The following is a 23225-nucleotide window of genomic DNA, read 5'->3' as shown; positions in this document are numbered from 1 at the left end:
AAGTGAATAAGTTATCCACTCAACACTATGTTTAGTATATATAGCGAAACTGCGTGAGTTGCTTGTCCGTGTGGTCCTCAATATCCTTGACCACTCTTTCACCCGAGCTCATCAACTGTTGTTCGCAATCGCGGCGCCCATTCTCCCAGACAAGATTTGCGCGGAGCAGTAAACTGCCTATGAGTCCTATAACGTAGCAAATTATGATTGCGAGGAACCCGGTTTTGTATGTGGGGTATTCTCGCTGTAGAAAGAGCTGCGGTCCTATGATGTTGCCTGTACAGTAGGCAATAAATATCTGTTCCACGTTAGGGCTCTGGTAAAAGTTGAGGATAATGTCATGATCCTACCATTGCATTTACTGTCATTTTTTTCGTGAAGCCTGCGATATTTGCAGAAAGCATAGACAGGATGATAGGTAGATTTGGCGTGTAGCCCATAGTGAGGCAGTATCCAAAGAAACGGCTCCATTTGCCATCTAGTTGTCCAACCATGGCCGCGCCAGCAATTGCAAATGCCATGTCAAAAACAATCCACCATGTCCGTGTGTTATGCAGGAACGTGCTGCCTATTGTTGCGATCAAGACAAAAATGAGCTGAAACACGTACGCCACCATCTGTACCTGAAGAGTCTTTAATGTTTCAAAGCCCATACCGTGGATAACGATGGAGCCAAACTGAATGAAAATTAGCGAGAGACGGCTTCGTAGACTGGAGCAATACTCACACCTTGGACACCACCGTTCGCGATCTGCCCCGACAGCTGGATCAGCACCAGCAGCCAAACTTGAAGGTCACAAACCGCTTCCAAGCACTGAGACCAATCTATTTTCGTGGCTTTGCTGCCAGTCATGTTGGTCTTGACTCTTTTCACGGCCTTTTCTCGTTCCTCTTTGGTCGGGAAACGGGCCTTGCCGGGATCCTCCGGCAGAAAGAAAAATATGACCACAGACCACGCAACAGTGGCGGCCCCGAAAAAAAAGAAAGACGGCCTATTGGACCGGGATTAGCCTCAGCCATTTCAAGTATGGAAACGAGTCACAAACCTTCCAAGGCGCAATTGTCTTGATGTGCCCAATCCCGTACGAGACGAGGCCACCAAAGATACCGGCAAATGTATTGCCCAGGAACCAGGCAGCCTGTCTCAGTGGCTGTTCAGACCTTGTGTACCACATAGAAATGACAACCGTCAATCCAGGGGCCACTGCGGCTTCAGAGACTCCAAGGAAGCAGCGGTTGGCCCATAGACCCGAATGGTCGTGGCACACAGCCGTAAGCATCAAAATCATGCCCCAAATGGCGCTGGTGGGACTAATGAGCACTTGGGAAATAATTCTGCGGAGAATGAGGGGACTCACACAGACAAGGCTATAACCTTGCCGACAGAGAATCGAACCATTAGCAAGCCAAAAGGATATGAGGCAACGAGGTAGCCGAAGTAATAGATGCTGTTCGACCATGAGAACTGGGTTCCAGTGAGGTGCAGGCTCTCATTCAGTCCAAGGATTGATGTATATGCGAGGGCTGATTTGTCCAAAAATTGAAACATGTACGAAACTGCCATTACTGGCAGCAAGCTATAAAGTATCAGACAATAAAGCCGTCTGTTTGAGAACTCTGTTCACTGACCATATGTCGATTTTTCGGACAAGCCTCCGCATTTCCCTTGGGTCTTCTTCTGTAATTTCGATGGTTTCGTCCACTGCCTTTTGTGATTCGTAGTCCATTGTATCGTTGTGAGGCGCCATGTGAGCAAAAGACTAGTGGAGACTGTACGACGTGTACGAGTATTCGCTAGCGCTATCTCGTTACAGATAGGACAGAGTTGAGGGCTTGCCAAGTCAGAGCAGCCTCGTGGCTATATACAATGCTAGTTCTCCCATGATAAGTCATCTGTATCTGTGGTCCAACTATTTGTCTGCTAATAACCCGAGGAGCGGCGCAACAAGCCAGGTCAAAGGGGGGTTTGCCCTTTGTTGTATTTCCGCATTGGGCACGGGAGCCGACGTCTCGCAACACTAGCAAGCGACGTGGTGGCGCGGCCTAGTGGCGCGGCCCATTATTAAAGTTACCTCCCCGTGGGGTAAAGACGTCTCCTTCTACTCTGATTGCGGTCAAAGTAGAACGGTGGAACATCATTCTTCGCTTTATGAGGTGATGAAAAAGAGCAAAGCGAGGTTTCGCTATGTAAATATATGATATGTGGGGAGTTTAAAAATCAGACGATGAATGGCGTGCCATCTCCTGAACGAAACCAGCGGCGAGGGTCCGCCCAAGCTACACTGGTTGCTTCCGGAGGGCCCGCGGAGTTCCTCAGAAAGTCCTCGGTACGCTCCATATTCTTGCTCAGACCCACCATGGAATGGAATCGAGAGACTATCCAATCTCGCGTTGGCTGGTCTCGTGTTTCCAGAGCCACGACGAGCAGCGGCCAGGCGATACGAACCATGGCGTCGACGCCTTGATGTCGGTACGCCTGCCGGGCGAGGCTCATGATGGAATTGACGTGCGCTTTCGGGTCCGCAATGACAGGTGATATCGGGCTGTTCTCTGTGAGCCGGGACAGTAAAATAACAGCGGCGTGGTAATGGGGCACGATGCCTCGCAGATTGGCCACTAATCTGTGTGAATGGTCTGTGGAAGGCAGGAGTCCGCTGGCAACTTCCAACAGCTCACGGTATCGCGCGGCGATGAACTGAATCAGGAGCTTTGTGGCTTCAGTTTGATTTTGCGACTCTTCCACATCTCCAGCTCTCAGTGATTGGGCGACGGCTGCAAGAGAGTACCTGGCCCGGTAGCAGTACACCATCAGTTCGAAAACACTCCTGTTTTCGATGTCGTCCATCAGCTCGTTCTGCGGGTACGCGTTACCCCACATGATCCGAAACAGGGAATTTGAAAATGTGTGTAGGCTCTCAGTTCCCCCGGGGTCAGTACGTCCCAGAACTTCGTCCAAGGCTGCGTTGAACGATCCGCCGATGCCATAAGTTGCCGCGCTAGCGTCACACAGCGAGATCCATATCAGAATACGTGCCGAGTATAAGGAAAGTCCTTGCTCTGACCCGCGTCGGCATATGGCCAACGGTGTCGCCAATGTCTCCAGGTCTCTTTTGATATAATGCCCACGGTGCCGTAGAATCATGGCAGCACCATGAAAATGATGCGTGAGTCCCGCAAAGCCATCGCCACTGAAGTTTTGCTCATAGAGCAGCATAACATAGAGCGCCGTGAAACAGGCATCAAAATTAAAAGACTCGTCGCTTTCGGAGCCCGTCTCTATCTCCTCCTTCAGCCGCCCCAGGGCCGACGAGTAGTGGCATAGATGGCTCCAATCTTGTTTGTGGGGTGTTGTACTGGTCTGGTCTCGGGGCTGGATTGCCCGGCAGCCCAGTGCCAATACAGTGTGCATGACAAGCGGTTCGGATTGGGCAATATTGAAGATGATGGAGTAGACGGAGAATTCTGGATTCTTTGTGTGGTGGCGTCGTGCAAATATGGTACGAAAGTATCGTATGGCCTCGTGGTCTGTAGGCGTCAGACTGATGGAGCTGGGGCTGGTACTGAAAGCCGGCAGATGTAGAGTCATCTCCCCTCGGCTTGCCTGCGTTGGCGTCCTTGTGGACTGCACATCACGCTCAGCCGGGTTGCTGTAGTCGCAGAAACGGCGGAGTCGGCGACACCGTTGGCACTGAGGCTGCGCCTCGTCGCATTTGACTTTCTTGATACGACACGTCTGGCATCCTGTCCGGGACCGGCTGGCCTTGCGCCGGTCGCAACTACTAGGTGTGGCGGCCGGGGTTGAGTTCATCACCTGGCGTCGGCAAGAGCAGCTAGCGCAACTGCGCATCGGCAGGCTGGCTGAAATAGGTAAGAAAATTGTGAAAGAGTGAAAAAGTATTCGATGGGATGGAGGTCCGCGTCGGGCATCAAATAGTTGGCGCCGAGTCAGCTCAGCCGCTAACTAGGCTAGTTAAATGCTGAATGGAGACAGGGAGTTTTCAAAAAGTGGCAACTAAGCCTTGCGGTTGACACACTTTTTCCGCACTGTACTAAGTCAGTATTCCGGGGAGTGCCATTGCATATCTAGCCCGAGGTACTACACTGGGCTCAAGACTTCCCTCCTTGACATAAACTACACTACCACTATTACAAAATTCTTTCTAACAAATTTGGCCTGCTTGCCAAGCACTCGGTATATTTTCAATGACGAAGCCACCAGTCGACAACAAGGAGGCGCTTGCCATTGCACAGGCCTGGATCACGCAGGCGGATGCAGCCCTATATCAGACTAACCAGTCGCTTCACGCAAATCCCGAATTGGCCTATCAGGAGCACAAGGCACACAATAATTTGTGCAATTTTCTCGAAGACCAAGGTTATTCCGTTACTCGCAAGGCATATGGCCTAGACACGAGCTTCGAGGCCAGCTCCGGTAGTGGCGGTCGTGAGGTTGTCATATGCGCCGAGTACGACGCGCTGCCTGCGATTGGCCATGCCTGCGGCCACAATCTCATCGCCACGTCATCTATGGCAGCGTTTCTCGGGGCATCGAAAGCTTTGTCTAAACTACAAGTACCAGGTCGAGTTCGGATCCTGGGCACGCCAGCTGAGGAAGGTGGCGGAGGCAAGATCTCACTGATACGGGCAGGCGCTTTCAGCGGTGCTTCAGCGTCAATCATGTCGCACCCTGTCACCCCCGATAGTCTTTCCACAGACACAGAAGTCTCCGGCTCGGCAGCTTTGAATCTCGTCGCAAGCATTAAATTCCGAGTCGAGTTTCGTGGTAGATCTGCTCATGCGGCCGGTGAGCCGTGGAATGGACTCAATGCTTTGGACGCTGCCGTCGCGGCGTACAATAATGTCAGCCTTCTACGCCAGCAGATCCGCCCAGAGGAACGGGTCCACGCGGTGTTTGAAGACGGAGGCACTGTTCCCAATGTCATTCTAGACTACACACGCATGAATTGGTACATTCGCAGCCCAACAATCGAGCAAGGGGAGGAACTCCGCAACCGTGTTGCGGCGTGCATTGAGGCTGGCGCCAGTGCAACCGGGTGCAGTGTTGGATATATCCGGTGAGTGCTTCCGACATAACTTATCTGCTATTACACCATAGTAATACTGAAACAATGAATCAGGGCGGAAGATTACAAGAACGTCGTTGGAAACCGGACAATTTGCGAAACGTATTCGAGGGTAATGGCAATGGTCGGTCGCAAGGTGCTAGCAGAGCAAGAAAAGCCGCTTGTGGCGTCTACGGATATGGGCAACGTGAGCCATGAATTGCCGAGTATGCATGGCGCGTTTACGATTCCTGCGTGCCCTGGTGCAGCGCTTCACAGTAAGAAGTTTGCGGCGGCAGCTGGTGAGAGGGCGGGACACGAAGCCGCAATCGACTGCGGTACAGGAATGGCGCTGCTCGCTATTAACATTCTCTCCGATGATCGGCTGGCTGAGGAGATGCAGCAAGACTTCATCAACAAACGCGAATAGCTACAAACTCGAACAAAATCGTGAGAAAGGCCATATAAGCCTAATAGTAGCTGTGGTTGGCGATTGAAGTAAACATGATTCGGTACCGCGACCTTCATAGTGCATGTTCCGTGTTCCGACACTCAGCAACAGGTGCCCACCACTGACCAGTATGTACCTAGCCAGCACTAGCCTGCCGTGCATGGCAACAATATTTACTACATTACCTAGCGTGCTTAGTTACCTACCCGGCACGTAGCCACGCCAGAGCCATTCCACATCTGAATGTGTAAGGCTACAGACGGCTATAGACCAAGTAGATACACTGGACAGTAGGGCGCCAGAACCATTCTACGAAATGGAGACTGAAGATCAAATTGACGCATAGTCTTGCTCTGTGATTTTGCTCGTTCGCTCCGTTCTGTCTCGTACGACAATTGTACTCTCATATTCCAAGTGACCAGTGACCAGCGGCGCCGATTGAGACGCTGACTAACGTTGGTGATTAACTAACCAGTACGTAACTAGTCCTCGACAGAATAGCTGTGCACTTTAATACGTGGAGCGCGGCCTAACTATGCAGGTGTGCATGGAAGTGTATCACGAGTCACAGGTACGCAACAGGAAAGAACTGATTGAGAGGAAAGTGTAAGCGCATAGATGATAGTGCTCACTTCACAGTGGAATTTCTCGTACTTGCCAATCCTGGTGCAACTGAATTTTGACAGCTCACAAAAATTGCCTCCACAGCCACATTTACGTGAGACATCACGAACGCGTGCTGCGCGGGCCAACGCTGGCCTGGCGGCCCCGCCGCGGACCCTGACATCTTGCTTGTTTCAGCGGGAATGCGCCTAGGTTGCCGACGCATCTTTGGCAATGAAGACATTGAATCGAGGACAAATTAAAACTGGCACTTACTCTATTTGGCGAGGCCGTGCAACCATCCCACTCGCAATAGCCTGCCACTTTTGGAAAGGATCCGTGACTTGCTGTCAGTTGATTCTTGTCACGTACGGAGTACGTGACAAGTTACCACGCGACGGACCGCAGCTATCGTCAAGGTTCGGGGCTAGTGGTGAGGTAGGCGCTGTGGAGTTGGATCCGAGGAGTTCAATTCTGGGCACAGTCAGTGTGTTTCTTTCTCCCGCAAACGCTGTTGCCGCTCCACTGTCTGGCTAACGTTACCACAATGCAAAGGATATAATTCCTAGGCAAGGCTTTATTTGTGTGTTATTAGCTACCGGGGTTGGACATCGAATCGATGGCCAAGACAGCCAAGACGAGCAAGCATAATGTAAGCCGTCCCTTTGCTAAGCCCACAGACCGGCAGTTGGTCGCTATCTGCGTCGGTTGGCAAAAAGGGCCTTGTCTAATGAGGAAGGAGCTTATTGATCATCGACATCGGCCGTCGAATGTAACCATGGATGGGAACCTACAGAGATGGCAGTCTACCTTCCGGGAAGCTATAAATCGACCGAATCCCACGTCCCTATCATGTGTCAACTCAACTCAGCTTCTCAGGCACTTTTCGTTCCGTTTAAAAATCCAACAAGCCAAATTCTTCGACATCTTTAAACATGCTTTTCCAAATGTTGGGTATATGGCTCCTGGCGCCTAAAGCCGTTGCATTAGCTGGTAACGTCAGCCACCCACTTCTTGGCCCTACCCACATCTCGGCAGCGTTTCACACCAAAACACACACTTTTAATCTAGCTATATTATAGCTACTAAAGAAAATTAAAATATACTAAAATATAGATAATATATTTTCTAACTTAGTATTTACTATAAAAAAGTATTAGTATTTTTTATAAAATAGTTATTTTTAAAGAGATTTTTAAAGTTAAGGAAAATAGTTTACTAGTTATTCTACCTATTTTATTTTTATTTTTATTTTTTTAAATATCTTCTTTAATAAACTTATAATCTTAATAAAATAATTATATAAGACTCTTTTACTTATAATCTATATAAAAAGGATTTTTTTCTTATTTTTAATAAAAGCTTAATAATAGTTTAATATAAAGTACTTTTTTAAAATTCTTTTTTACTCTCTTTTTTAGGCTTTCTTAAATATCTTTATATATATAGAATAAAAAGACTATCTATTAATAGTCTTTATAATATATAGTTATATCTAATTATCTATAATTTTTTAAATATAATATATAAATATATTAAATAGTTAAATAAAATAAAAAAGTGTTAAGATCTCTGAGTACTTTTATAAGGTACTATTATTAAAGAGCTTTAGTTACTAGATGATCCTTAGGTTTTTAGAATAATAGTGGAATTATTGCTGCCTCCTCGCTACTCCCTTATTAACAGCCCGCAGCTATATAGTAGCTTCTTTACACGTAATACCTCTAGTTACCTATAACCTCCTACTAACTAACGTGCCCTATAGGTGCCCTAACAGGCTGCCCTTCCTTCTTACACGCCGTCCTAGCGCGAAGCCTTCTCTCCTTCTACTTCCCTATATACATATAGCTAATACGCTATTACTCTATACTACTTCTATCTTAGAGGTTCGCTTCTTATATAGTTATAGGGCTAGGGTTTACTTTATAATTTACTTTTCTCTTAGTAATATTATTACTACTTATATATTACTACTTATATATTATAGAGTTAAAGCTTCTTTATAGTAAGCCTATTATTTATTTAACTTAGTTTTAGCGCCTTCTAGCCTCCTTTATAATAAGCTTCACTTTATTCTTATATTATATACTATTTATCCTTCTTATTATCACTTCCTTTCTATTCTTAAGTTTAGCTGCCTTTTACCTTTATTCTCGCCTTCTTAGCTACCTTACTAGCCCTAATAAGCTCTTATAATAATAAATAGCTATTAAAGACTTAATTTCTTACTTCTTCTTTCCTTCTTCTTTTAATAACCTTAAATTATATATTTTAGTATTATCTTTATATTTACTTTATATATTATTATCTTATTTACTACTAACTTAATTTCTAGATTACTAAGTTTAGTTGCCCTACTACTATTTTTTTTTATATATTTATTTATTATTTAGTTTAATAAGGTTATAGCTAATTTATATATAAAATTAAATATATTTTTTTTTAAAAGAAATTATTATATAGGTTTATTACTTCCTTACTAGGTCCTTACTAACTTATTATAGGTCTACTATTCCTATTATAACCCCCTTCCCTTTTATATAAGTCTATATAAGTTTAAAGTAGGTTTATAGCTAACTTACTATTTAGTACTATATAGCTTTATATAAGTAAAAATAAGAAAGGTCTATATATTATTAGCCTATAAGTACTTCCTTATTATATTATTTTTACTATTAACTTATATTAAAGTTAAGATACTAAGTGTTATTACTACTTTAAGTAGCTTATTAATAAGGGTACCCTTTATTAATATCTATAAACTAATAGTAAGTACCTTTTTCCCTACTAGTTCCTTATAACCTAACTATAAGCTAGATAAGTTATAAAAGTGTTTTTACTATTAAGATAGTAGTAAACCTTATATTATATTTACTATAAGTAAGTAGTAAGTTTTTAACTTACTTTAAGTTGCCTATTATTATAGCAATTTAATAAGTAATTCCTTTTCTCTCTTCGCCCTTATTACTAACTTATTACTAAGGCCTTATTCTTAAAGGTCTTTTAACTTAAGCTTAGAAGGTACTAGGTTATACTAATAAGGTTATTATAACCTTATAAGGTCTAAAGCGCTATACTAACACTATTATAGACTAGGGCGCTTATACTAATACTACTATATATATATAGATTTTCTATATAAGAATAGCTTACTATTAGGGTATTATTACTATTATTATAGCTATAAGTTTACTACTTTCTTATAGTATCTTTAAAGTTAATTTATATATAGGCGGATCTTAATATTAAGGTCCTACTAGTACTAGCCCTACTAGATTTTAGTTAGGATAATAAAAAGGAGGAGGAGGAGTAGGCGTTATACCCTTATTATATTATTACTAGCTTTTAGGTAAAAGTGTTTTTAAGAAAAGTAGAGTTTTAATACTATAAGCTTAATTTAAGCTTAAACTATTTTTATAGTATATTTATAGTAATAAATTTATTAATAAAAATCACTATTTTTCCTTACTTCTCTTATACTTCTTTTTTACCTCTTTTACTTTATAAACTTAATTTATAGTTAAGACTATAGTCTTAACTTATACTTTTTAGGTAGTGTTAGATTTATAAAGTCGCTATACTTAACCTAAAAGTTTTCTATATTATTATAGCCTTTTTATTTTACTTTAAAGAGCTTTTATTTACTATTATATTTATACCTTATAATTTCTTTAACTATATACTTATTATTATTTTTAAATAGGGCTTATATATTTAGTATTATACTTTTATAGTAATTATATAGTTTAAAACTAGATATATTAAATATATTATAAATTCTTAAACTTTAAGGTAGATTTAGTTTATATACTTATTTAGCTATCCTAATTACTAAGATAATCTAAAAAGGTCTTATATACTTCTTTATAAGTTTATAGGTAGGTTATATTAGTTTTAGATTTTTTATTAATAGTAATACCTAGTTCTTTACCTTATATTCTTTAAGCTATTTTTTATTATTATAGTATCTTATATACTACTTATTAGCTTCTTATATATATTTTATAGTGTTTTTATATATAATAAGTATTTCTTTTATATATTCCTAAGTTTATATATTACCTATATTTAGGGTAGGTACTAAAGGGTAGGTAGGTATATAGCCTAGTAGTAACTTTATAGGTATATTATAGATTACTATTTACTAGCTTATATTATAAATAAATTATATTATAGATAGTTTTTTAACCTAATTAGTCTATTTAGTGTTATAGAATATATATAGGTAGTATTTTAGCGCCTAATTTATATATTCTATTAGGCTGTCTATTTATAGGTAGAATATAACACTAAGTCGCTACTTATACGCTATAAGGTAATAAAAGCTTCTCTAAAAGCTAGATATAAAGATACTACTTTAGTCTAAAACGATACCTTTAGGTGCTCTATATACTATAATAATTTTCTTATAGAAGATTTCTATAAGTCTATTACTAAATAGGTATATATTTATAGTAATATAGATATTATATTATATTACCCTATTTATTATTACTAGTATTATATTATATTTACTATATTACCCTTATTATTCTAATAATCTAGTAATAAAGTCTATTAATATTTCTTTAAATAGGTAAGATAGTAGTAGTAATAGTATAAAAAGGCTATAAAGTTAATATATTTTAGGTTTTATTATTTAATATATATAATAGTATTTTATATATATATTAATATTATATCTTATTCCCTACTAAAAGAAAAATATAGCTATTTTATATAGTATCTAGTAAGTTCCCTAATATCTTATAGTAAGGTTATTATAATATAATTATAAGATCTCTACCCTCTCTCTAAGTAGTATATAGATTCTCCCCTTATTTACTAAAAGACTTACTATATTTACTATTTAATAGGCTCCCTAAATTCTTAGGTCTTCCTTATTACTATTATATAGTACTTTCTTAGTTTATTTAATAAAGATATCTCCTTATTAAGCTACTAGTAGCTACTTTTATAGTGTTTTCTTACTTAGTATATTATTTATATTATTACTATTTCTTTATAGTATATTCTCTAGTTACTTATTACTCTTAACTACCTAGGTGCTCCTCTAACTTACCTTAGTATAGTAAATTCTTATATTATACCTATTATTCCCTATTTATATAAAACAGTTTAAAAAGTATAATAGTAGTTATTCTATATATAGCTTATTTATATCTATTTTATAGTCTACTTAGTATAATAAAGTATCTATAAGGTTATACTTACTTAGTCTAAAAATAATTTTAAAGTTATATAGAGATAGTTTATTTATTATTACTACTTATCTATATAATAGTGTCTTTTTCTTTATAAGATAGTTATAATTTAGGTAGTTTATAATAATATTAATAATTACTATTAGGTAAATTAGGTAGTATCTTTACTAATAGAATACTATTAAAATTACTAGTATCTTTATATTTAGTATTTAGTAATTTAGTTTAACTCCTTATAGCTTCCTTAATAAAAATACTATAAAATACTAATAAGTTCCTTATAATTATAATAGTATTATTTTAATTATAAAGTCTAATATATCTATTTTTATATATATATAGGCTTTTAGATTAAACTATATAAATATAGGCGCTTTCTTAAATAATAGCTTAAGGTATTAGAACGCCTATAATTTATAGATATTTAGTATAAATTTTATTAGTACGCCTCTTTTTATTTTTTCTATTAGAGGTACTATAATTTTACTAAAGTTCTTAATAAATTATCTATAGAAATTTATAAACCCTATAAATACCTAGATTTTTTTAATAGTAGTAGGTTATAGCTAGTTTACTACTCTTTTAATATATTCTAAATCTATTTTAATTTTACCTAGTTTAATAATAAAGCTAAGGAATTTAATTATATTTATATTAAACTTACACTTTTTTAAGTTTAAAAATAGTCTAGCCTTATATAGCTTTATAAAGACCTAATAGATATACTATAAATAGTCTATAAGGTCCCTACTAAAGACTAAAATATTATCTAGGTATATAATATAGATATAATTAATATCCTTATATAGGGTAGTATTAATATATTCTTAAAATAATATAGGCGCTTTAATTAGCCTAAATAGTAATACTAAGTACTTAAAGTGTCTAAATTAATAGTAAAATACTATCTTTTACTTATTACCTTTATAGATTCTTAGCTACCTATATATATCTTTTATATCTAGCTTAGTATAGAACTTAGCGCCTTATAATTAATTAATTATTTCTATAATTAGAGATAATAATACCCTATTTTTCTTAGTAATTTAGTTAAAGCTATAATAATTAATATATAAGTAGAGTTTTCCCCCCTTCTTTAATATAAATAAGATAAGAGCTCCTACTAAACTAGTAGATCTTCTAATCTATCCTTATTTTAGCCCTTTATTAATAAAGTTATATAGCTTATATAGCTCTCTTACTATAAGGGGGTAAATAAGTCCTTATAGTAATATCTTATTATCTTCTAGTTTAATAGTATATATAGGCTTATATAATAGTAGTAACTTTATAGCTTTTTTAGGTAAAAAGAGCTCTATAAATTCCTAGTATTCTTATAGTAACCTTATATATATTCCTTTTATAGTTATAATAAGTAGGTCTAGCTAGCCTCTTACTAGTATTATCCTAAATTTAGTGTTCTTTATAGCCTTTTAAGCTCCTTTTAAGTTTAACACTATCTTAATATCTTTTATATTAATATTATAGTTCTAATAGTCTAGGCTATTATAAATTAAAATATTTTATTCTCTAATCTATTATTAACTAAAAATAAAGTCCTTTAAGGATATTATAACTAAAAAAGGAACTTATATCTCTTTTCTATACCTAAAGTTATCTATAACTTATAGCGTTTTTATAACTTCCCTATTTACCTAGACTCCTTTTTTAGTTAAAAGATATATTAGTATAGTTAGTTTAAAAAAGCTATAAACTTCTAATCTTTTAACTATACACTTATTAATAATATTTAAATTACTCCTTATATTAATTATTATTATTACTTTTTTTTAGCTATATCTTATTTACACCTTTATTATAACCTTATATTAAGGGTAGATTTAATAGTAAACCTTATCTTATTATATCTCCTTTATATAGTAGTTCTTAATTAGGCTATTATTTAGGTATATTACTATATTTTTACTCTAAGCTACCCACTTTATCTTAGTAATTTTTAGCTAATCCCTATACTTATTAGTAATATAACTTCCTCCTTTATAGATAGTATAATTATCTATAAAGTAGTTTCTTTATAAGTAGTTACTTTTATATTTAAAATATCTTATAGAGAAGTCTTTACTAATATATAGTATATTTATAATATTCTAGTTACTTTATAGCTTATTTTTATCTAATATAGTAGGTTAAGGCCTTAGGATTATCTTAGTTTATAAGATTATACCTACTACTCTTTTAGTATTCTCTATATAGGACTTTAGCTTTTTTTATATTATAGGATTACTATTATTACTTATTACTATTTAGAGCTAATAGCTAAGTCCCTTTAAGGCTATTATAATTTAGAAGCTAAGAGGTAGAGAATCTAGTAACTCTATTATAGCGTTCTCTATATAATATAGATATTTCCTTATTAGCTTATTAGTATTATATTTACACCTTAGGAGGTTATAGGTTACTTACTACGCCCTAACATTCTTATCCCCTAGTTCTTCTTTATACTATAAGTTAAAGTCTTCTTAGGTAACTCCTCTATAAGTTCCTTATAAAGTTATAGTAAAGTAGTAGGCTTATTATATCTATATATCTCCTTAAAGGCACTATACTATATATATTACCCTATTAAGGTTATCTATATAGTCTTCTATATATGCCTAGAAGTACGTCTATAAGGTAACTATAAAGCTTATATACTCTTAGAATAATTGTTTAGTAAATACTATACTAAAGAGCTTTATTATTACTATACGTTTCTTATAAATTAGTTCCTTTAAGAGGTTTTCTAATTTTAGAGTTATTATAATTAGATACCCTTTTACTAGCTACTTATAGTATACTACTAGTTATACTTACTTTTATTCTTTTACTACTTTTTAGATACTAACTTATATCTCCTTTACTATTATTAAGCTAATAGCTATACTTACTATACTACCTAGTAGGTTAGACTAAACTAGTAATATTATTTATTATACTCTTATAGTAGTCTCTTTACTTACTTATAGTAAGGTAATAATTTATTTAGTTATAGTACTATAAGTAGTTTAGCGTCCTATATACTAGGTAGTAGCGATAATCCTATAAGGTGCTATTATTAAAGAGCTTTAGTTACTAGATAATCTTTAGGTTTTTAGAATAATAGTGGAATTATTACTGCCTCCTCGCTACTCCCTTATTAGCAGCCCGTAGCTATATAGTAGCTTCTTCGCACGTAATACCTCTAGTTGCCTATAACCTCCTACTAACCAACGTGCCCTGTGGGTGCCCTGATAACTTTATACTTAAACCTTAATACTTTATTTTTTTATTTTAAAAGAATTACTACTATTTAGAAGAGTTTAGTTTAAGTATAAAAAGGATAGAGTATATAGAAATCTATAGAAAGAAATTAATTTATAATATTATTTCTTTTATATATAAAAAGTGGACCTAGGGTAGGTGGGTAAAAAGTTGTACTTTTGGTGTAAAAACGCTGCCGAGATGTGGGTAGGGCCAAGAAGTGGGTGGCCGACGTTAGCATCCCCAGAGGCCGCTACGTTCGACGAGACCACAGCTCAGGCAACTGGTGTGGTCAAGTCCTTTATGGCAAAGACTTTCGAGATGTATCTGCGTCTTGGGTAATGCCAGAATCATCGCCTCTGCCTGCCCAGTACTCTGTGCAGCCAATCTACAATTATCAATGGGTTGGAATTGACGGAGCCACCGCAAGTTGTCAGGCCATCCTTCAGGCTGGAACGTATGCCACGGTCAGTTGTGATGAGCACTTCAACGATACTTTCCTCGGGATGGGCTTCTAGCAAACTTAATCCACGGTTCTTACTGAGACGAGAAAGATGCAAAACAATGCCCTAAGTTACGGGTTTTGGTACGAATTCTACCCAAAGGACTCCTGGCTTATGGATGAGCCAGATAGTTAGCATGGCCTCGCCTCTTTCGCCAGTAAATCCAAGCTTACAGTGGCTTTATTAGTCAGCCCCGGAGACAGCGTTTTCGTGCAAGTCAAGGCGCACAACACCACATCAGGTTACGCGTGAGTACTGACTAAATTCTTCTTCGAGGTTTAAAATTATGACTATTTCGACAGATACATGAAAAACCTCTCTACTGGAAAGGACATCACGATTAACTTGGAAGCTCCTGCTGGCTCCTCTCTGTGCGACTCAACAGCCGAGTGGATTCAGGAAAACGCTACTGGTGGCAATAGCGGCGACGCCGGCCTGGCACCTTTCAACACCTTCTCCTTTGACTACTGCCACGCGTTAGATGTCAGCGGAAACAACTACAACCTTCGAGGATCTGAGAAGTGGTTCATGCAACCCAACGGCAACACCATTTGCTATCCTTCAAATGTTTTGGGAGGTTCCGTCCAGATCAACTACAATGGACCACGCGCGTAAAGAGCAGCTACTGCAACTGGACGGCAGCCTAACTTAAAGCTAGTGTGGTGACATTACGTTGGGCTTCTTTTCTTCTATTATGGATGCGCATTCTGAGTCGGCTAAAAATTCTTAAAAATAAGGCAATAGTTAATGTTACTGCAAATGTGTCGTTTTCTGTTCCACCTCGCATTGCAATCCTTTCTACTGCCAGTGCTCAGATTGTAGCCACGTGTCATTGTTGGAGAACGTTAGAGCGTTAATTTCACCAACAACTCAGCGCGCTGTTGGCTGTTGCTTGTGTGGAAGCCAGGTTGGATGGCAATCTGATTGCCTCCGCCAAGATCGGCGCTTTCCGTGTCGCAGTTAGTCCAGATGGTGTTGATTGCCTGCTTAGGACCTCCGCCAAGACTAAGAATTTGCTAATCAGAAAAATCTATCAGAAATACCAACGGTTAAAATGTATACGTACAAGCCTTAGCGTGCATTGAAGTAAATCTCTTCGGCGATGTTGCTGCAACACCATCTGGCCGGCAGGAACAGCGCCAGCATAGACTGCGACACCAGCGCAAAGTGACGTAAAAACCCATATTATGAGTTGGAGATTCTTGGAATAGGTAAATGTATATATGAAAGCTATTTTCTGGGAGACTGGCTTTTTATGTGTGCCACGTGGGCATCCTGGAACCGAGTGATCCTCTGTTGTTTAATTGGCTAGCTAAAGCGATTCTCAGTCAGTGAGCCCTATTTCCCGTGGGCTAGACGGTGTTGCTTGATAACGAAGTCAACATTTGGTCAATGGCGCTCAAGAGCTCGCCCTCGCTGGATCTGCGACCAAATATTTGCGACCGAAAATTCGTCAGACCTTCGACTAATACTAATACTTACTGTTGGCTTCTGAACGCCGTTATAGCGCCAGCCGTTGGTGTGAAAGCTGGGCACACTTAGTGAGGCGCTTGATGTAATTATCCACTGGCAGTGTGGCTTGGCATAAGTTAATGAGATCTCAGTATTAGCTTTAAGGTGACGATGACGACACGTGCGGCAATGACATTGATGTATGACTTAGGAGAGGGCCTATACTGTGATGACGCCCTCGTTGTAGACCGCAGGTACGTTACCCGACAAGAATGATCCCGACAATGTTATTGTGTGATCCTTCATGTCCAAATCAAGATACGATATGTACAAAAGACTCTACGTTGAAGAATGCGGTTATTGTTGTATTGATCTTTTAAACTTTCTTGATCGGGCTCGTTTAACTCATGCTTTGGCGAGGATAGCTCGACTTTCCTTCTGCACCAGAGACGCAGAGCCAGGGTTAAGTGGTATTCAAATATTTGTAACTATCGCGCTTGATATACTGATAGAAGCATCTCTGACTCACTTTGTTGTTTTCGCTCACAGTGAAAGACAGTCTCTGTAAGCTTCTTGCTCATGGTAAAAATGTGAATGGTCCTTGCCAGCAATCGTCCCAGGATCCTTCTCCCCGAAGCCAGAAGCACTGCAATCGGGCCAAGAGTCGAGGAGGTATGCAGCCAAACTCATGCTGCATGTCAGTCAATAAACGACCAACTAACGCTCTCTCAGAATAGGTGCCTTTGTCCGCAGCGTATCCAGCAACTGCAACCGGCCACAAGATACGGGTACTTAAATCCCGATCGAACTCTACTGCCTCGCTAAGTAGGTGAAGTAAACTAATACGTTGAGCGGAAATTTGGGCTGAACTCCAAGAAGCGAAATCGTCATCAACCGCCGAAGCTGGAACACAAGCGCAGCAATATATACCAACTGCGGCTTTAAATATCTGTGCCAGCAGTAACGCAACGCGTCCTCTTGGTATACTGTATGATTCTTGCCAAGTATCTGCAGAGAACGCTTCGACCTGCGCGGAAATCCTTTGCGCATGTCGCATCACAATCATGCCACCCGAGCCTGTGTGCGCCATGGTCCTAAGTCGCGAAATTTCGAGGATCTGGGCCCAGAGAAAGCTCGGGCAAGGAAAGTTATTCTCCAGCGTAAAACAGTACATGTCTTTCAGCTCTTTATCACTAAAGGCGTATATCTCGTCAAGCTTGGCAGCGTAACTGGTAACTGTGTTCGAGAGCACGCCGCAACTATTTCTGGTTAATTGAAAAGGTCTCTAAAATGTGGAGGTACTGGTTCAACGAACAGTGTCATGCAATGAATCGCATTGCCGAGGCCGACCTGCCTCTTTGCAAGATTCATTGGTGTTCCACAAAGCCGGAGAATACCTAGGAACCCGCGAAGATGAGCTCTTCCGCCAGCTAGGTTGAGATACTCCTGATTGAAACCCAAAGATTAGCAAACGCTAGAGATAGCTGAAATTAGGGGTTGGATGCCATTACTTCGATTCCTGTCATGTCACAAATCCTCTGGAGGACTTTGTTTTCCACAACATTTTCTATGTCGGTCACTTGCCGGCTGAGGGTTCTAACTGAACTGCTCAATAGATGCCCGAGCCGGACCCAGAGATGCACTGATGATGGCGTCGGCTTCGGCAGGGTATTTTCGACCCCAGCAATATGTGAGAGTCGCATACAGAGCGAATTGGCAATAATGATATCATTGGATGGATTATACGGCTGCGTCCGACACAGTGCCCTGTGGGTGCTTTCTGCGAGATCGGTGTCTCGCTGATCTCTCTGCACCACGGTGTTACCTCCCCAAGTTAGCATGTATGTATCTCCATTTTAGATTGAGGTTGATGGGACCAATGCCAAGATTACAAGAGGAATCGGGTTTGTCTAGGCGGCAGATGCAGTCAATCAATGATTGCCCGACTTACAGAAATGCACAGCTTCAAAAGCCGCCCATCCTTCAGGGATAAGCCACACGGGTACAGGACCAGTGAAAAATGATTGATTGTACCAGGGCCCCGAACTTGCATACGTGGCCAGTTGAAGTTCATAAAGCCCTCGTCGGTACTTTGTTGTGCCTTCATTCTCCGCCCACAACTGTTCATCTTGCCTGCCTGAACGGTAGCCAGGCTGCCGATGAGGAAGCCCATGAAGCCAGGATCTCTCACAATGGGGTTTACCCGGAAGTGAGTCAGCATTGCCAACTGAGTGGTTCATTCCTGCAGGGTTGAGCTCATAATGGCATGCCATATTGCGCTTTGTGCAGCTCGCACATTTAGGCCTTCGTTCGTCACATCTTACGCGGCGTATCCTAACCCAGGATGCGTCCATTAGTGACGACCGCATAGATGACGTGTTGCGATTGCTCGGTTGGAGAACCAGGAACCCCCTCACGACGACTGCGAGAAGGCGTACGGAAAGGGGGACCGAATCCTGCAGTGGCGCCGCTCGGCCTCGATCACAGGGACGAAGATACAAAAGAAGAGGAGAGAACTTCAAGACTCACCGGCAGCCAAGACAGCCCGTTTTTGCTCTCGTTGCCCACTGTTTCTTCCGCCGCTGAGTCGAGGATGGCGCCAGCGACACGAGAGGGATTTGGCCAGGGTTGGTATCGCGTTCGGTTGACCGTCTTCCACGTTCTAACGATGTTATCGGCATGACGTCTTCAGGCTTTCGCTCTCTAGAGTTGGAAGAGACAGTCGCTGCGGAGTCAATCGATCGGCAGCCTTGAGCTCAGGCTGTAGGCAGGCCAGATGAGTCGTCACGGGGGGCGGGGATTTTCTGTGACCGGCAAATGCGGCCTGTTTTACTACCCAGCGGGATGGGGGGCGGGAACGGCGGAACCTTGCTAGCAGCGACAGCTACGAGCCTGAGCGTTTCCCCCCGACACAATACAGAGTATCATTAAAAACAAATTTGCAACCAGCCTTTCCCGTTGCCCATGCCTTTTGCATCATTAGTTCTACGACTGCTCCGATTGCACGTGAAATTGCTATTGATTCTGGGCCCTAAAAGTGGCAATCTGAGGACGTACTAAGCACCTAGCGCTGCTATGTTCTCAGAAGCTAACTTAGCATGGTGGTGACCCAACCACTACTTAACGTCGGCCGCCCCTAAGCCGTCACCCCCCCTAACCGTCAGCCTCAACGCACCCACTCTATCACCATAACTACCTTTTAGTAACCGCGTTTTCTTATATAATAATATTTATTCTCTATTAATTTTAGTGTCATTTAATTACTATAAGTAATTATACCTAGGAAAGCCTAAATAATACCCTATAAGACGTTTATAGTAGTGTTAGTATCTCTATAAGCATAAAGTGATAGGGAATTCCTTAGATAACGCTATCTAGTCGCGTTAATAGAGCCTTAACTAACACTATTAAGAAATTCTTTTACCTTCTTATTATTCCTACTATTAAAGATATCTAACTAGTATAATAATATAATATAGATAAGATAGGCCTTATAATAAGCTAAAAAGATAATAGCTTTATATTAGGATTAGCTATAAAGAAGATAGCTATTAAGAAATAATCTAAGCTATATTATTAAAGTATAATCTTTAAGTATATCTTAGTTACTAGCTAGAAGCTTAACCTATTAGTTATCTTTTAGGGAAAGACTATATAATAATAGTAGTTTCCTAATAATTTAAAGCCTTTTAAGAAGTAGAACTTTAATACTTCTAATAAAGGCTAAATAAATAATACTATTACTATCTACTAGCTTAAAATAATCTTTATCTTAAAGATAGTAATAAAGAAACCTTTCTACTAGTTATTAGTTATTAATAGTTATAAAAGTTATTATATAACTAAATTTCTATATAAATATTATATTAATAATATTTTTATCCTTTTCTTACCTACCTATAGCTCTTATATCTTTTAACCTCTTAATATAGCTATTTTTAGCCTAGTTTAAACCTATTATTACTAGTAGGTTAATTACTAACTTTATACCTCTAACTTAGTACTAATTAGAAAGTAGATATTCCTTAAGTGTTATATAAAGACTTAAAAGCTTAGGATAACTTTAAAAAATATAATTATAGGCTAAAAGGTGTTAGGGCTATAGCTAGAGAATACTATAAAGCTACTTATAAGCCTATTACTAGTTTATAAGCCTTTACTACGCCTAATTACACTAAAAACATAATTAGAGTAGCTTCTTAATTATATAAATATACTATTAAATAGGTAATATATAAAGAGGTTATTTTCTAACCTTTTAGCTAGTAAGAAGGACTCTCTAATAGCACGTCTTATTATAAGGAAGGTATAGAAGAGATTTAATATATAAGATAGTATTATTACTACTTTAAAGACTAATTTTATTAGGCTTTAAGAGAAAAATAAATAGGCTATAATATAGAAGCGTACTTAGGTTCTCTTAAACTTAAATAACTTATTTATTAAAGTTATAAACGTAGAAATAATATATTACTAGCTTAATATATAACTACTTAATACCTATAAGCCTAGTATAATTAACTTAGAAGAATTTAAATTATCTAATAATAAGGCTATTAAGACTTAATTTTTTAATAATAATTTATATTTATTTGGTTGTGTTATAAGGCATTAAAGTGACATAGTTGTGTCGCGTTAAGGCTGACGGTCAGGGGGGGTGACGGCTCAGGGGTGGCCGACGTTACTAGCGCGCGAGGTGTACTGACCCAACTATGCCAGTAGAAACATAAAGAGACGGCGCGATTTATCCAGCTCAGTGAACTTTGTGTGAATACTAGCGGACTGCCTTTATTCCGCGCCAATGTTCTGCCTGCCGTAACTAGCTATTGCCCTAGGCTCTGCGAGTTATGGTACTAGCCTTCCGATACAATACCATTCTGCACGTGGAGGGTTACGAATATGCTCAGAACAGTGGTCGATTGGAAATTATTTACAATCTTACTGGGGAGCATTCAAATAAGACTCGGATGCGCCGTTTATCCAATTTCACAGAAGTCCATGTCGCCGTTTGTAGCACCCCTACATTCTAGACTTGTGGAATTCCTCTACCCACGCCCTCACAAACGCGACCTCCTCGTTGTGCACGTCCACAATCTGCTTCGGAGGGTAGCCAGACTTATACTCGCTGGCCGGGATATCCGATTCGTCCCAGTGGTGAGTTGCAGGGTCAATGAGAATGAACGGTTGTTCAGTTGTCGACTTGCGACCGGCATTTTCGCCAAGACGGTGCGGTGTTGCCCCACGCCAGGGATCCTGTTTGCCATCGAGAATAGCCAGGCGTGGAGAAGAAAAGTTGACGCCGCCCAAACGATTGATAGACTCCACGTTTGGCGGGTCAGAGATACCAAAGGCCTGTTGGCATCCGGCGGAGCGGTCGTCTACTGTTACCGCTCGAGAGAGGATACCTCGGATGTCTTTAGGTACACCGGCACCGGAAACAAAGAATCCCCATCTTTCATGCTTGTCAGGTGAGGCACTTCGCAAGATTATAATAGGACTGGAGTCTCAAACTTACTGGGTGCATGTCTGATAGAACCAACTATAGCCGTCGTCGAGCTGCGCATTTCGCTGGCGTAGCTCTATTTTTTTAGACTGTTCATCAGAGTTACGTTGCTGGAGACCAACGTAGTTCAGAAGTGTGGTCGTGGTGTCTGTATTAAACCCTGCGTCTTGCACGAGCTGCTCCGCCGTGGAGCGACTATTTTCTAGGCCTGGGTATGCAAGCTCCTGTGAGGTGATTGTGGCACAGTAGGTGCTCAGAGAGTTGTCGCTCTCCCCATGTACCCAACTTTCGCCTTGCAGTGCAGAGAACGGATGAGCAATGTTCGAGCCAAACGAGGAATCGCTGGTAGACGAGTTGTAGCCAAAGAGATTTTTGACGGTGCTGGCTCTTGAGCTATCCTCACTGAACAGTGCCGTATCGACTACATACGTCAAGTTGGACATGATGGCACCACAGTTGCCCGGGGCAAAAAGCCTGGTTGCCTCAGTGTACTCCCAGTAGTCATAGACTGCCCTGGTGACGCCCGAGGAGGATATGGCGCCCCAGTAGGCCTCTGGATACAACTTGCGAGTGATGGCCGCATATGCTCCTGCGTAGGAGCCACCGTAAATAATCCACGGCGTGTCAGCAGATGTAAGATTGAGGTGCTCCATTCCAGGGAATTGCACATTCTGTGCAAAATAGGCAGCATCGGCCGTAGCCTGTTCCGTTGTGAGAAAGCGATAGTTCTCGCGGGACAAGTCAGGAACCGGGAAACTAGTGCCATAGTAGCGATGCTCCAAAACAAGCACAATGCCACCAGTAGCCCTAGCAAGGAAGGGCCCGATGCCATTGTTCAGAGTGGGTTTCCGGTACTCAGCAGCTGCCTCTCCCGCCGCAATGACTATGACAGGACCACCAGGCTCATAATGAGAGGTTTCCAGAAAGTAGCGAAGAGGAAACAAGTCGTCTGAGTGCGGCTCATACTGCGTGTCGTTATGAAAGTGGTCCACAGGCACAGAGAAGTTGCACTCCTGTATATTGGAGCTCTTTAAGGCAGCACCTGTGTGCGGGACTCTGGCGGTGTCGAAGTTGCTTGTTGGAAGGCCGTTTGGCCTGATTGCTGTTGCCGACTGGGCAGTGAGGAAGATGGCGGCTGCATGACAAAGGCGAAGACTCCACATGATGGCCAAAGTGAGTGCCTCTCACGCCACAATCGAGTTATCA

The 23225-nt window shown here is 39.9% G+C and overlaps 6 protein-coding genes across 7 annotated transcripts; 2 read left to right on the top strand and 4 right to left on the bottom strand.

The window, feature by feature from the left end:
- Nucleotides 1-31: 31 nt before the first annotated feature.
- Nucleotides 32-1727, bottom strand: LMH87_007994 (uncharacterized protein; the record flags this gene model as incomplete). Its single annotated transcript, XM_056201926.1, has 7 exons — nt 32-298; nt 351-677; nt 728-877; nt 954-992; nt 1047-1302; nt 1359-1577; nt 1630-1727. The coding sequence occupies 7 exons, from the start codon at nt 1725-1727 to the stop codon at nt 32-34; spliced, it is 1356 nt and encodes a 451-aa protein (XP_056057868.1).
- A 491-nt stretch (nt 1728-2218) lies between these two features.
- On the bottom strand, nt 2219-3586 carry LMH87_007993 (uncharacterized protein; the record flags this gene model as incomplete). Of its 2 annotated transcripts, none has more annotated exons than XM_056201915.1 (1): nt 2219-3586. In XM_056201915.1, the coding sequence occupies one exon, from the start codon at nt 3584-3586 to the stop codon at nt 2219-2221; it is 1368 nt and encodes a 455-aa protein (XP_056057866.1). The 2 variants fall into 2 exon arrangements, with proteins under 2 accessions (XP_056057866.1, XP_056057867.1); XM_056201914.1 differs by having other exon boundaries at nt 2219-2878.
- A 617-nt stretch (nt 3587-4203) lies between these two features.
- LMH87_007992 (uncharacterized protein) lies at nt 4204-5493 on the top strand (the record flags this gene model as incomplete). Its single annotated transcript, XM_056201903.1, has 2 exons — nt 4204-5075; nt 5139-5493. 2 exons carry the CDS (start codon nt 4204-4206, stop codon nt 5491-5493), a joined length of 1227 nt encoding a protein of 408 aa, XP_056057865.1.
- A 9409-nt stretch (nt 5494-14902) lies between these two features.
- LMH87_007991 (uncharacterized protein) lies at nt 14903-15679 on the top strand (the record flags this gene model as incomplete). The annotated part of the gene is made up of 4 exons (XM_056201892.1): nt 14903-15028; nt 15116-15194; nt 15252-15312; nt 15367-15679. 4 exons carry the CDS (start codon nt 14903-14905, stop codon nt 15677-15679), a joined length of 579 nt encoding a protein of 192 aa, XP_056057864.1.
- A 230-nt stretch (nt 15680-15909) lies between these two features.
- LMH87_007990 (uncharacterized protein) lies at nt 15910-19197 on the bottom strand (the record flags this gene model as incomplete). The annotated part of the gene is made up of 8 exons (XM_056201880.1): nt 15910-16069; nt 16131-16134; nt 17504-17775; nt 17832-17962; nt 18028-18341; nt 18468-18636; nt 18841-18850; nt 19046-19197. 8 exons carry the CDS (start codon nt 19195-19197, stop codon nt 15910-15912), a joined length of 1212 nt encoding a protein of 403 aa, XP_056057863.1.
- A 2338-nt stretch (nt 19198-21535) lies between these two features.
- On the bottom strand, nt 21536-23182 carry LMH87_007989 (uncharacterized protein; the record flags this gene model as incomplete). Its single annotated transcript, XM_056201869.1, has 2 exons — nt 21536-21968; nt 22032-23182. The coding sequence occupies 2 exons, from the start codon at nt 23180-23182 to the stop codon at nt 21536-21538; spliced, it is 1584 nt and encodes a 527-aa protein (XP_056057862.1).
- Nucleotides 23183-23225: the final 43 nt, after the last annotated feature.

This window comes from Akanthomyces muscarius, assembly GCF_028009165.1.
Source record: "Akanthomyces muscarius strain Ve6 chromosome Unknown contig_15, whole genome shotgun sequence".
Taxonomy (NCBI): Eukaryota; Fungi; Ascomycota; class Sordariomycetes; order Hypocreales; family Cordycipitaceae; genus Akanthomyces; species Akanthomyces muscarius.
This window is presented reverse-complemented; position numbering and strand designations above follow the sequence as displayed.